Here is a 14,775-nt window from a genome sequence, read left to right on the forward strand (position 1 = left end):
GATTAAGTCAAAACACATACGAAACAAAGACTTACCAGGATAGCTCGAAATACAGTGGAGCCAATTCCCTCTGCTACCTCATACTCTCCCTTCTCATTGGGTCGTGTAAAGTTATGTTCTCTGCCAGATCCAAACATCCTATAATAGCAAATAATTAAGATATATATCAATAGGTAGAATATTTCCTTCAAAAGAGAAAACTGATTTTTGCACAAAACTAAAAAGGAATTATAATTTAAGCATTCAATTATATCATTAAATTAGTTCAAGAATTTTTATCAGAAATTTATTCTGGAAAATGTAATAAACAAAGGAATATTTAAAATAGCTCCTTTTTGATGGGCAGGAACAGTAATATACATTCCCTATAAGCAAACAAAATCAACTGATAAAATTCAGAAGCTAAAGAACTTTCCAGCCCCTTGTCCTCAGGAACAAAGAAATATCAATCAGTTAATCTAGGGGCAAAGGTGGCTTTTATACTAATCTTACCAAGAAGGGAGAAAAAAAAAAAAAGGAAAAGGGAAACCATGTTATTTGTGCCTTTTCCTTAAAATTGCCATCTTTATTACAAAGTTAATGCTATAACACAGCAAATACAATAATCTAAACTAGGTAAAACTAAGATGTACAAGCAGGTTAGTTGTTTTACTTTTCACAATCTTAACTACAAATGTAAGAAATCTTGCTTAAAATTCTTACGCTTGCATTCTAGAATTGAAAAACAAGCAATCAAATAATGGGGCAGAAAGGAATGAAGAAGAAAAGAATGAAAAGTTTAAATGAGTAAAAAGCTCTTAATATTAATTTTTACATAAGAAAAATACAAATGGACATATTTTTTCAGGTTATGTTGTTGGCCCTGTAACAGTAACCATTTAGAAAAGAGTCAATTTGCAAAATATGTCCTTCAAAATGAGAAGTATAATGCATTACTCCCAAGAAAAAATTTATATTGTGATTCAAGGAAGTAGAACCTCCTCCAAATTTTGACATTTCACTGACTACAAAATTTCAGAACAAATGTGGGGGTCTGGCACAGGGTTGAAAACGTTTTCATAAGTTAGGGCATTATGTATGTACCAACTTCTATTTCCATCTTTTCATAAAAGACAGGACATTCTAACAAGAAAAATTTAGGATAAAAATCACTGAATAAATGATAGTTCTTAAACTGTACTTAACTATATGGAAGAAAAAAAAAGTAGAACCTCTGAATCTGATACCACACACACACACACACACACAGGCATCCCAAGAGTGTTTAGGTTACAAAATACTCATATGTAACCTAAAAAAAAAAAAAAAAAGTTTTTTCTTACTTCATGTAAATTTCTACTTCATACAAATATATATGCCCCTTCATTTTACATTAGAGTGAACAGAAAAAGATACTAATTTTACATTTAAAAGGTATTTGATCCTAATTTTGGACACGATGAAAAATCGAGTCTCTACTATCTATATCATTCTTAGATTGCAGTTTCCACTACTACAAACTTTACATTAATCTATTACTCTCGATGAGCACAGATTAGATGATTATTAATCTCTCCTTCATTCTACTAACTACTTGTTAGTAACATTCCTTTTTGTGAGTATCTATATCAAACTGACGTTTCATGCTGACTTTTTAGCTAACCAACTGTTGGGTTTTTTTTCCTTTAAACAAATCTGATACCTGCTGTATTTGACTGTGGATTTTGGGAGCCCCAAGTAAAGGAAACATTATCACTGTTCAATTCACATTGTTAGATGCAATCTGTGGTTTCAGCCTGTCGAGGTCTTTTAGTATCTGTCTTCATTAACTAATATATTTGCTATTCCTACTGGTACAGCAAAGATCGTTAAAAATAAAACCAATTTCAAGATCTGGCTTTACCACTTTCTAGCTGTATAAACTTTAACCTTCAAAAGCTTAGTTCTTCCATCTGTAAAATAAGAACACTACACTCCAACAGAGAATTACCATTATGAAAAAAATGAAAAACTTACATAAAAAAATGATGTGAAGTACTTTATAATTAATAATATAAAGAACTGCAATAATACAAACCTGCCCAACATTGTATTTGGCTGTGCAGTAAAAATGGATGGGTCTACAACAAATCTAGTGTTATCCACTATTAGTGTCACTCGTTCTGATGTTCTTACATTCCGAGCTCCTTCTTTTGCATTTTCATATACAAATACCATCTCCCCAGATGTTTTACAGCTACTATCTGAACTTGACTGACTACTGTTTCTGCTGCTGTTCCCAGCACTACTACTGGAACCATTTGGAGATGCTTTTTGAGGACGAGGACTGCTTGGACGAGAGGAACTGTGATCTTTTTCTCGTTCTGAAATAAAGATGTTAAACCAAGTTATGCAAATTTCTCTTTAAAAAATGCAAGATCCATATATATCTTTTTAAAATTTTGATTTAGAAAAGTTGTTTAAAATCACAGCATTCCTGCATTTTTATCTCAAATAACATTTTCACAGAATACCATAAATATTAATTTATTTCTCAGAAATAAAACCTAAAATGTTTTCTGAAATAATTTATCTTTGTAGACTTTGTAGACATTTAAGAAAGATGTATAGCTGACTAATGTTGGCCCAGACTATGATCAAAATTAAGGTAAATTTTATGTTATTACCCTACCTAAAAATATATAGAAACCCAAGGAACAGAATCACAAGTCAAGTAAGTATTGAAAGTTAGTAAAAGATTAGTAAGAACACCAATTTAAAGTCTCCTAAATATTAAAAGTATTAATACTATTCTGAGAACACAAACTACAAACTTTTAAACCTCACTGTGTTAATAAGGGCATTTCAAAACCATCAATTTAACTCACAAAAGGAAGGTCCCAAAGGAAGAAAAAAATTTCACTAAGGACAGCAAGAAGTACTTATTTTTCCAAATGACTCAATGTCTACCAAATGAAATGACTTCCATAGCTGATGTTAACAGTGCTTTCTTTCCAGTCTCACTTTTGTTGAATAAAACACTGCTACAAAGTTTATAGGATCACATATTATGTATAATTTTAATAGGTAGAAAATATTATTAAAATTCAAAGCATTTTCTTTAGCTGTTCCAATATTCTACAAAGGGGAAATTAAGATTTTTGTGATGAAGTTTCCTTCAGAGGCTAGATCACTAAACTATAAAGGTGACCTAAAAATGTACCTCCATCTCATCAGTTTCATCAGCTTTTGCCAAATTCCTCCATGACTCAGGCTTACTTAGAACATTCTGTGCAGCTTTACTGATTATATAATTAGATTTGCAGTATCTCCAGAGACACTGTCACACCTCGCTTTTATTGCCTGTTTCCGCAATGCTGGTAGTATCCCAAAAGCAAAATTTGCTAAAGCAATAATTTATTATATCCTCCTAGTGTCTTCTTGTATACTGAACTTCACATATAACAAACTATAATCTCTTATTTATACTTCTGTTGATTTTTGGTTTATCAGTACTAGTCTGACTTTAAGGACCTACTTAGTTATTGATAACTTCTATACATATTTAGACCCTAATACAAATGATTTTGATTTATAATAATCAGAAACCTCATATAGTAAGTGATCCTATATAGCAAGTTGAGGTGTTTAATTTAGCCCCTTCCCCAAAGGAAAATGAAAATCAACAAGTTCACATCACTTACGTACCTCTGCTACAGACTAGTACATTATATAGTCAGTCACACAATGCATTTACCTGGGGCAATAACTTTCATTTATAGTAATGTGTAGGAAGAAAAAGACCTGAGCCAGTTGGCAAGAAAGCAAAACATTTCAAATATTCCCTTTCATCTTCTATTCTTCTTATTAAAAATATTGTCAAAAATCAAAATAAATTACTCCTGATGGCTATTCTAGCTTTCACGTTCTTTTTTTCAGGATGATTAAGCAAGGATTCCTACCAATAATTTACTATTATTGATAGTAAATTTATTGTTGATGTTACTGATATTTACAGTAAATTTATTATTGGTAGTATTTATTATTACAATAATTTATAAACTAGTTTAAAATAAACCACTGCTATATATCTCCTAAGATAAAAATCAACTTGAAAATTTTTTAAATCTACATCTCACCATTATAAAAGCTTTCAAATTACTTCTTTCATACAACTGTTCCAGATTCTTAAAAATTAATTCGCTTTTACGTTTCATTTAGTAAGTTGTTTTTCCACAGCAAGCACCAAGCTAAGCTAAAACAAGCAACTGAATAAAAGTAAGAAGTTAATTTTACTCTGAAGTATTAGGCACAAATTCATTGTCATTACTACTTCAAAAAGGTAAATGCATGCTTTAAAAAATTGTTGGGAAGGTTAGTTGATTTACCTACCAACATGGTGCTGTCGTGTTGGAGAAGTAACATTTCTAATACAAGGAGTGAGTTGAGATTCTGTTCTTTCATGAGATGAATCTCGTGATCTGTCACTTGACCTTCGTCTATCTCGTGATCTCTCATGTCCCCCACTAGCACCATGTAGACTCATTTTGGTGTGGTCGAGAACTCCTTTAGCAACACGTGAGGGAGTACTAATAAGTTACAAAAAAAAATTAACCATAAAAGTAGAACATGAGATACAAACACTTTTAAAGAAAAAAAACAAAAAACATTTAACATAAAACTACTAATATTTTGTTTTTTTAAGAGTTTATTTGAACCAAACTGACAAAATCTCAAATGCTCCAAAACTACTAATATTTTAAAGGGCAAGAATCAAACGCTACTTTACAATTCTGAAACCTAATTTACCTCGAACTTTTAGGTTTTATCAATTCTGGAGCACTCTCCAGAATTTTAAAGATCTTTTAAAGATCACAAAAATCCAACTCAGCTTTCCTTTTAAGGATGAGAAAACTAAAGCCCAGAAAGGTTAACTGACTTATAAATAAGTAGTAATAGAAGTAAAGTAGTAGTAGAAATAGTAGTAGTGACTTCCCATATCTAAATATTACTCAAATGTTTTTTTGATTTCTTTGATTGTGGGAGAAAAAGAGAGGGAAAAATCACCAGCTTCTGGAACTCAAAACTGAGGTATATGCCAAAGTAATTGGTCTCCTTGCCAAGTAAAATAATTCTACATGCTAAGTTCAATCAACTCATTTTGATTTTGATTGAACTCTTTTCAAAAATTTTAAAAACATTTCTCTAAAAAGCTTAACTGCACCGAATGTATAAAGTCACAGAATTTAAAATTTTAAAACATCAGATATAGAGTGCATTAACCCATGAGAAATAACAGAGAATAATGATTAACTAAAATAGTCTAGTTGACAGAATTCATTCACACAATTATTTATTAAGTTATATGTCCTATGTGTACAGTGCTGTGCTACATGCCAGTAGAGAAACTTCTTCAAGGAGCTTAGGTGTATCAGTAAAACATGAACATGTAGAAATTTAAACAATTCAAGAGTTATCCCAAATTTCAAATACAAAATGACTAAATATACCTCAAATACGTAGATAACTAATAAATGAGTGACAGATAATAAATGCCTTAAGATCTCAGAGGAAGAAGACATCACTGTAGATTAGGGTTAGTCACTGGTGAGTCAGGCACTGATACATAGATAAGATTTTAATAAGCAGAATAGATAGGTAGGAAAACTGACAGGACAAAAATTAGAGCTAGACCTAAGGCATTTTGCAAATTTACCATTTTAGCATACACCATGTTCGTGGTTTAAAAATATTAAAGTGGTTTATAGAAATAGAAGGAACTTCATGGCTTTAGAGTAATAAAGACTCAGAATCAAGTCATCCTTTAACTAGTAATTGCTTGACATGTTAAATTTACTTAACATTTTGGAAGCTTAGTTTTCTCATCTGTAAAATGTAGATTCAATTTACTTTCTAAAGTTAATATGAGAATTAAATGAAGTATATAATAAGTAAGCTGTTGTGCAATGTACCTGGCACAACAGAATCGTCCAGTAAATATTAGTTTATTTAGTTATGACAGATGAGGATATTAAAGTTCAAAATTGTAAGACTTCCTCAGTCACATACTAAGTGTATACGCTAATACTATAACCTAAGCCTTTTGAGTCATTCCAGTACCCTCTCCATAATACTACCCTGCTCTTCTTCGCCAAAACCGCACTATTTAAAATTTAATCTTCTTGATAATTCAGTTTTAAATCCTGCAGCACTTCAAGGTCATCTCCTCTGTTAGATTATTAGTAATAACACTAGTTTTATTATTTTGGTGGTTTCTTTCATTATTAAAATCAGTTATCACTTCACTGTAACAGACTACAAATACAAAAGATAGGGCCGACTTTGTATTTATACCCTAAGAGTTACTTCTAGAGAAATAAAGGCAACCAACCTATCAGCCTTTATCAGTCACTTATCTCTCATAAATCTAAAGAAAAGAAAAATTCTACTCCCACCTTATTTCTAGTGAAAAAGATCAGAGTAGAATTGCATCTTTGGCACATCATCTTTTTTTTGTTCCCAAATAGAACAAATCAAAAGATCCTACTGCATTTATGTTAAAAACTTAGACTAGAAACAACGGATTTTCTGGCTTAAGTCCTAAAGTAGGAAAAAAAAAGAAATCCACATAAATAGAACAAGGATTATATATAAAAAAAATAACTCCTCAAATTATTCTAGCTGCTAAGTTTTGAATGTGCTAAGCACATTTTCTAAATATGAATCTAACTGAAAATTTAATATACAAGGTACAAACACAACTACAACTAAGGCAAAAGCAGGATAAATGTTCAGTTTGAGTAAGGGCCAAGCAGACTGATTAATAGAAAAAGCACTTCCACCAGACATTTCTGCAGCTGAAAGATGAAATACTGCTAAGTGTTCTGTTGAAATATTGGCTTCACTTCTAAACTGTTCAGATTTTAAATGAATGTGAAAGATATAATACACTTCTCTCCTTTCTTTTCATTCCCACATGGAATGTACTCTGAATCAGACCTTCAAAACCTGATGTTATGAAACACTAATTATGTCCTACCCTATTTAATTAAATAATTTTAAATCAGGAAAGAACTCTAAGGATGAAAATAATTAATGTGTGCAAAATGAGGACGAGCAAATTCAGAGGAGATAATTCTGTTTTGTGTTGCATTTAAAAGAATTTGAGATACATGAATTGAGGACAGGAAAGGAGATGAAAAGCACAATGGCCCCCATATCTGCTTCCAGCCAAGACAATGTAACACGGACTGGATTTACTTTCTTGTCTGAAACAATCCCCTAAAATGGACAAAATAGATGAAACAAAGAGAGTGAGCCCTGAAAGATGGAAAACAAATGAGACAATAAGCCCAATAACTGCCCCAATTATTACCTTGAGAGATTTTCCAGAGTAAAACAAGGAGGCGAAACCCAGGTAACACCTGGTGTTAAGGATATGGAGCAGAGAGGTTGGGGACGATAGGTGGTTAGAGTTCTCAGGAAAGAGTCCCAGAGAGGGGAGAACAGCACAGACAAAAAGCCCTCAGAGATCTGCAGTGGGTCTTCCTCAAGTACTCAGCTTGATACCAACCAGCACACACGTGAGGAACCTACACGAGGCTGGGAAAGAACCAACTCAAAGGATTAGAGGAAACAGTGCCCAGGACTCTCATACAGGGCCTGTTCCTCCCAGTCAGGCTGGAAAAATCTCGTAACTCAGAGGATGCTGGGAAGAGAATCTAAAGGGTCTTGGCTCTGAAATGGGAAAGAATTAGACCTAAATTGAACACTGTTCTAGTCACATCCAATAAATCTTAACAGCAAGACCTGAAAACTCAGACTGTGTCCAAGTAACTGAATTGAACCCTAAAACATAGCTCAAGAATATTTATAGGAATGCAGAACTATCCAGCACCCAAACAAGATAAAAGTCACAATGCATAGCATCCAATAAAAAATTACTAGGCATGCAAAGCAGCAGAAAAACATAACGTATAAAGGGAAAAAAATCAATCAAATCAACCCAGAACTTACACACATCTTAAAATTAGAAACAAAGACATTAAAATAATCAGTATAACCACATTCCTCCAAAAAATTATGTAGAGATATAGAAGATAAAATAGAAATCAAACTTCCAGAAATAAAAATGATGATGTCTAAGATGAAAAATACACTGAATGGAATTAATGAAGATTATACATTATAAATGAAAAGATTATACAGATAAATGAATTTGGAAACACAGCAATAGGAAATAATCAAAATGAAACACAGAGAGAAAACAGAGCATGAGTGAGCTGTGGGTCAACTTTTAGTGCCCTAATATAGATATGAAAATGGAGTCCATGAAAGAGAGGTGGGGAAGAGAAAAAGTATTTCAAGAAATAATGTCTTAAAATATAGTGAATACTACAAACCGACAGATACAACATGCACAACAAATCCCAAAAACATTTTAAGAAAAAATAAAACATAAAAACAAAGCAAAACAAAAACAACCAGTCAATCTACATTTGTTATAACCAGTAAAACCATCTTTCACAAACAAAGGGAAAATGCATTTTCAGACACACACACACAAAGAGATAAATGAATTCATCACAAGTGAACTTACACATAAGAAAAATTAAAGGAAGCCCTTCAGGCAGAAGAAAAAATAATGCCAGATGAAAATATGGATCTACACAAAGGAATGAAGAACACTGGAAATAATAGCTACATGGGAAAATATATAATTTTTTTGCTTCATTGTTTAAATCTCTTTAAAATATTAGTTTAATCAATAATTAAAACAATATAGTATGAGATTTGTAACATATACATGACTAAAACAGCACAAATTTGAGAGGAAAGAATAAAACTACACAATTATAAGGCTCTTATACAACAAATGGTATATCACTTGAAGGTAGACTAATAAGTTAAAGATGTATATTATAAGCCCCAAAGCAGCCACTAAAGTAAGGAAACAAAGAATTACAGCTAGTAATCCAACAAAGGAAATAAAACGAAATCATAAAAAAGATACAACTAATCCAAAAGAGGCAAAGAAAAAAGGAGGAGGATGGGGGAAACAAGAATAAATGGGAAAAAATAGAAAATAAACAGCAGGATTATAATCTTAACCTTATCTATAATTGCATTAAATGTAAATGGTCTGAGCCATAAAAGGTAAAGATTATCAAACTGGATACAGAAACCAGACCAACTATATGCTGCCTACAAAAAACACATTTTAAATATAAAAGTACAAAGAGGTTCAATATATAAAGCTAAGGAAAGATAAACTATGCTAACGCTCGTCAAAAGAAACCAAGAGTGGCTATATTAATGTCAAAGTAGACCTCAGAACAAAGAATCTTACCTAGGCATTTCATAAGGATAAAAGGGGTAAATTCATTAAGAGCACTGAACAATCCCAAAAGTTCTCCTGCCTCATAACACAGCTGCAAAATACATGAGGCAAAAACTGATAAAATTACAGGGAACTAGACAATTCCACAACTATAGTCAGAGATTTCAATATCCCTCTAATAGTATTTAATAGAGCAAGTATAAAATCAGTAAAGATGAAATGGATTTGAACAACACTATGAACTGGCTTGACCAGTTGACATTTACAGAACATTTCTAACTGACATTTATAGAATATTTCACCCAACAAAAGCAGAAAATTCATTCTTTTCATGTGCACACAAAACATTTATCAAGATAGGCCATATTCTGGGCAATAAAACAGGTCTCAATAAACTTTAAAAAATTAAATCATACAAAGTATGTTCTGATTATAATGGAATTAAACGAAATTCAGTATAAGAAAGATACCTGGAAAATTCCCAAATATTTGGAAATAAAATAAAACCTTTCTGAATACACCATGGTGCAAAGAAGAAATCAGAAGGGAAAATAGAAAATTTTGAAGTGAAAAATAAACCCAACATATCAAAATATGTGGAGTGGCATGACATACAACAGTAGCTAGGTAGCAAATTACAGTATTAAGTGCTTATATTAGAAAAGATCAAAGGAAAATCACCTCAAGTTTGTACCTTAAGAAACTAGACAAAGAGCAAACTAAACCTGAAGAAAGTAGAAAAAATAAAAACCACAGTGGAAATCAAAATAATAGAAAACAAAAGTAAGGTAAACCAATTACCATATTTTGCCATGTATAATGTGTACTTTTTAACCCAAATTTGTGAGGGAAAAATAAAGATGTGCATTATATGTGGGTAGTACTAATTCCATTATCTATGTTTTTAATTTTTATTTATGCTTATAAAAGTGTAACTCTAGAAATCAATAACAATATCCGTAGGCAAAAATAATACCCTGGAATGGGATCATCGGTTTTGTTGAACTTCCAATGAACTTGGCCTTCTATGATGCGTAATTATCATAAATTTGTTACGAGTACGTAAGATTTCTTGTACCTTGTATCAATTCTTGTGTTTTGTAATAATTTGTTACATAAAATTTCCTGTACCTTAATAGTTAAAAACTACCTGCTAAAATTCCTTCATAATACAAAAAACAAGTACTTAAATGTAAAGATACAAATTTGAATTAAAACAAAAGATTTTTTTTTCCCTGAAAGTTTGGACCAAAAATGTGGTTGTGCATTATACCTGGGAGCGCATTATACATGGCAAAATATGGCAAAACTAAAGCTGGTTTTTTGAAAAGATTAATAAAATTGATAAACCTCTACACTAGACTGATTGGGGGAAAAACTGAGAAGATACAAATTACCAGTATCAGAAATGAGAGAGTTGATATCACGACAAAGTTTACAAATATTAAAAGAATGATAGAAGATATCATAAAGAACTTTATATAAATTCATCAACTTAGAACAAATTCAAACCTACCAAGACTCACTCAAAAAGAAACAGATAAGGTGAACAGCTCTATATTTATTAAAATATTGAATTTGAAGTTAAGAACTTCCCCTCTAAGAAAACTTCAGGCTCAGATGGCTTCACCTATAAATTCAACCAAGCTTTTAAGATAGAAATAATACCAATGCTACACAAACTCTTCCAGAAAATTGAAGAAAGGTATTTCCTAACTCATTCTACGAGGCCAGCATTATGGATACCAAAACCAGACAAAGACATTACAAGAAAACTACAAACCTACATCCCTCAGAACACAGGTGCAAATATTTTAAACAAAATTTTATTAATTCAAATACAGCAATTAGGTCAATACATCATGACCTAATAATATTTACTATAAAAATGCAAGATAAACTAAATATTCAAAAGTCAAAGTCAATTCACATTAACAAATTAAGAAAAAAAATTGTAGCTCAATATAAATAGGAAATACATTTGACAAAATCCAAAATCCATTCCTGCTTATAAAAAAAAAACTCAGCAAAGTAGGAATACAATGGAATTTCATCAGTTGAATAAAAGATATCTATGGAAAACCTATAGCCAACATCATACTTAGTGGTCAAACACCAAATGCGCTCCTAAAATCAGAAACAAGACAAGGATTTCCGGGGTGGCCGGTTAGCTCAGTTGGTTAGAGCGCGGTGCTCTTAACAAGGTTGCCGGTTAAATCCCCAAATGGGCCACTGTGAGCTGCGCCCTCCAAGTCAACAACTACTTGACCTGGAGGTACGTACGGGTGCTGGAAAAACACACTCAAAATAAATAAAAGTGTTTTTTTAAAAGGCAAAAAAAGACAAGCATTTCCACTCTCACCACTTCTACTCACAAATATACTGAAGATTCTAGTCAGAGCAATATGGCAAGGAAAAGATATAATGGGCATCCACATTGGAAAAAATAAAATAAAATGGTCCTTATCGTCAAATATGTGCATTTCACCGTTCAAGTGACCCCAATCCTGGCATAAGCAGCAGCCCATCTGGGCCTGGAACACAGTTTCAACTAAGCAGCCATGAGCCCAGCACAAGTGGTGGCTGGTGTCAGCTCACACTGTGATGCCCACCAAAGGGGCCCAAGACTCACACAAGCAGCAGCCAGTCTCGGACTGCAGTGCAGCCTCTCCCAGGCACCTACAAGCCCAGCACAAGCAACATGCAATCGCACATCATTTTGTAGCTCCTACTAAGAAGACCCAAGCCCAGCATAAGCAGTGGCTGGCCTTGGCGTACACCGAACAACCCCCGAAGAGGCTCCAGAACCAAGACAGCCAGTGGCCAGCTTCAGACCACATGAGCACCACCCAGCCAGCTCCACAAATGACACACCCAAAGGGCAGTCTTGGCTGGCACCATATCCCTGCTAAAGCGACTTCTGCTTCTTGGGGTCAGCCTCCACACAACAGCTCCTCCACAGCAGTCAGAGCTAGTCCTCACAGCCAGTCAGCCTGAGGGTCAACCACACCCACTGCCCTGTCAACCGCAATTGAGGCTCAACTACGAAGGGAGGACACACAAAACCCATAGAGGGAACATTCCGGTCCCTGGAGAACCTGGCTCAGGTGACACACGAGACTGTGACACTGGGCCCTAAAGAACACCTTATACATAAGGCCACTCTGTCAAAATCAGAAGATGGAGCAGACATACCTAATAAATGGAAATAAACACAATGAGTCAGCCAAAATGAGACAAAACTTGTACCAAATAAAAGAGAACAAAACTCAAGAAAAATAACTAAATGAAATGGAGACAAGTAACCTACCAGATACAGAATTCAAAACACTGGTTATAAGGATGCTCAATGAACTAAGGGGAAAAATGGATGAACTCAGTGAAACTTGAACAAAGAGACAGAAAACAAAAAATATGATAAAAAAACATAAAGAACCAGTCAGAAATGAAAAATACCATAACTGAAATGAAGACTACATTAGAGGGAATCAACATCAGATTAGATGAAAGAGAGGACAGAATCAGTGACCTGGAAGAAATGGTAGCAGAAAACACCCAATTGGAAGAGCAAAAAGAAAAAACAATCAAAAACAATGAGGATAGTTTAAGGGGCCTTTGGGACAACATCAAGAGTACCAACATTCACATTAAAGGGGTACACAGGAAGAAGAGCGCGAACAAGGGATTGAAAACGTATGTGAGAAAATAATGATGCAAAACTTCCCTAACGTGGCAAAGAGAATAGACATACATATCCAGAAAGCTCAGAGAGTCCCAAACAAGATGAACCCAAAGAGGCCCACAACAAGACACACAATAATTAAAATGCCAAAGATTAAAGACAAAGAGAGAATCTTAAAAGCAGCAAGAGAAGAAACAGTTAGCTACTTTCAAGGCAGCTCCCATTAAGACTGTCAGCTGATTTCTCAACAGAAACTTCGCAGGCCAAAATATTCCACATGATGAAAAGCCAGGACCTACAACCAAGATTACTGATCTCACTTATATGTGGAATCTAAAGAACAGGATAAACAAGCAAACAGAATAGACTCATAGATGCAGAGAAAAAACTGCAGTTGCTAGAAGGGAGGAGGGGTTGAGGATGGGAGAGAAGGTGAAGGGATGAGAAAGCACAAATTGGCAGTCATAAAATAGTCATGGGGATGTGAAATACAGTGTGAGGAATATAATCAATAACGCTATAAAATAATGTAGGGTGCCAGATGGGTACTGGACTTATCAGGGGGATCACTTCATAGATTGTGTAGATACCTGACCACAGTGCTGTACACGCGAAGCTAAAGTAGAATAAAATACTGAATGTCAACTATAGTTAAGTGTGTGTGTGTGTGTGTGTGTGTGTGTGTGTGTGTGTTCACAAGATGTAAAGTACAGCATAGGGAATATAGTCAGTGGTACTGTAACAGCTATATACGATGTCAGAGGGGTAGTAGGCTTGGGGGGTGGTATCACTTTGTGAGGGATGTAAATCTCTAACCATGTTGTTTTGTACACCTGAAACTAATATATATATATAAAATCAATCAATCAATCAACAACCAATTAGTGTTGGCAAGAATGTGGAGAAAAGACAACCCTTGTACACTGTTGGTGGGAATGCAAATTAATGTAGCCACTATGGGAAAGGGTTTGGAGGTTCCTCAAAAAATTAAAAACAGAACTACCTTATGGCCCAGCAATTCCACTTCTGAGTATTTATCCAAAGAAATCCAAAACACTAATTCAAAAAGATATATGCACCCCAATGTTTACTGCAGTAGTATTTACAATAGTCAAGATATGGAAGCAACCCAAGTGCCCATCAATAGACAATTGGATAAAGAAGATGTTGTACATACATACAATGGAATATTACTCGGCCATCAAAAAGAATTAAATCTTACCATTTGCAACACCATGGATGGACCTAGGGGTTGTTATGCTAAGTGAAATAAGTCAGACTGAGAAAGACAAATACCACATGATCTCACTTATATGTGGAATCAAAAAGACAAAATAAATGAACAAACAAAATAGAAACAAACTCATAGACACAGAGAACAAATTGGTGGTCACCAGACTGTGGGGGGTGGGGAGAGATTGAGGGGATGGGTGAAAAAGGTAAAAGGGATTAAGAAGTATAAACTGGCAGTTACAAAACAGTCACAGGGATACAAAGTACAGCATAGGGAATATAGTCAATAATAATGTAATAATTACATATGGTGTCAGATGGGTACTAGACTTATCATGGTGATCACTTCATACGTCATATAAATTTCTAATCACTGTGTTGTACACCTAAAACTAATACTGTATGTCAAGAGTAATTGAAAAATAAATTTTAAAAATGGAAAAAAATTTTTTAAAAAGAACTACAGATACACAACACAGTGGATGGATCTCAAAGGCATTATGCTGAATGACAAAAACCAAAATCCCCAAAGACTGCATATTATCTGACTCCACTTATGTAA

General features: G+C 33.7%; 1 protein-coding gene across 10 annotated transcripts in view; it reads right to left on the minus strand.

Annotated features, from left to right (window-relative positions):
* BTBD10 (BTB domain containing 10) overlaps positions 1–14,775 on the minus strand; it is a 64,900-nt gene that overhangs the window by 15,436 nt on the left and 34,689 nt on the right. For 8 of the 10 annotated variants that reach the window (XR_012497526.1, XM_074336024.1, XM_019729548.2 and 5 more), the window contains 3 exons: positions 4,351–4,547; positions 2,057–2,342; positions 36–138 (listed from right to left, as the gene is read on the minus strand). Coding sequence is in view for 9 of the 10 variants with exons in the window: in XM_019729548.2 (XP_019585107.1) it covers positions 36–138; positions 2,057–2,342; positions 4,351–4,547 (586 nt within the window). In the remaining variant the exon portion in view is untranslated. The remainder of the gene's footprint in view (positions 1–35; positions 139–2,056; positions 2,343–4,350; positions 4,548–14,775) is intronic. The other 2 variants (XM_074336029.1, XM_074336028.1) reach the window with 1 other exon arrangement.

This window comes from Rhinolophus sinicus, linkage group LG06 (genome assembly GCF_036562045.2).
Source record: "Rhinolophus sinicus isolate RSC01 linkage group LG06, ASM3656204v1, whole genome shotgun sequence".
NCBI classification, from domain to species: Eukaryota; Metazoa; Chordata; class Mammalia; order Chiroptera; family Rhinolophidae; genus Rhinolophus; species Rhinolophus sinicus.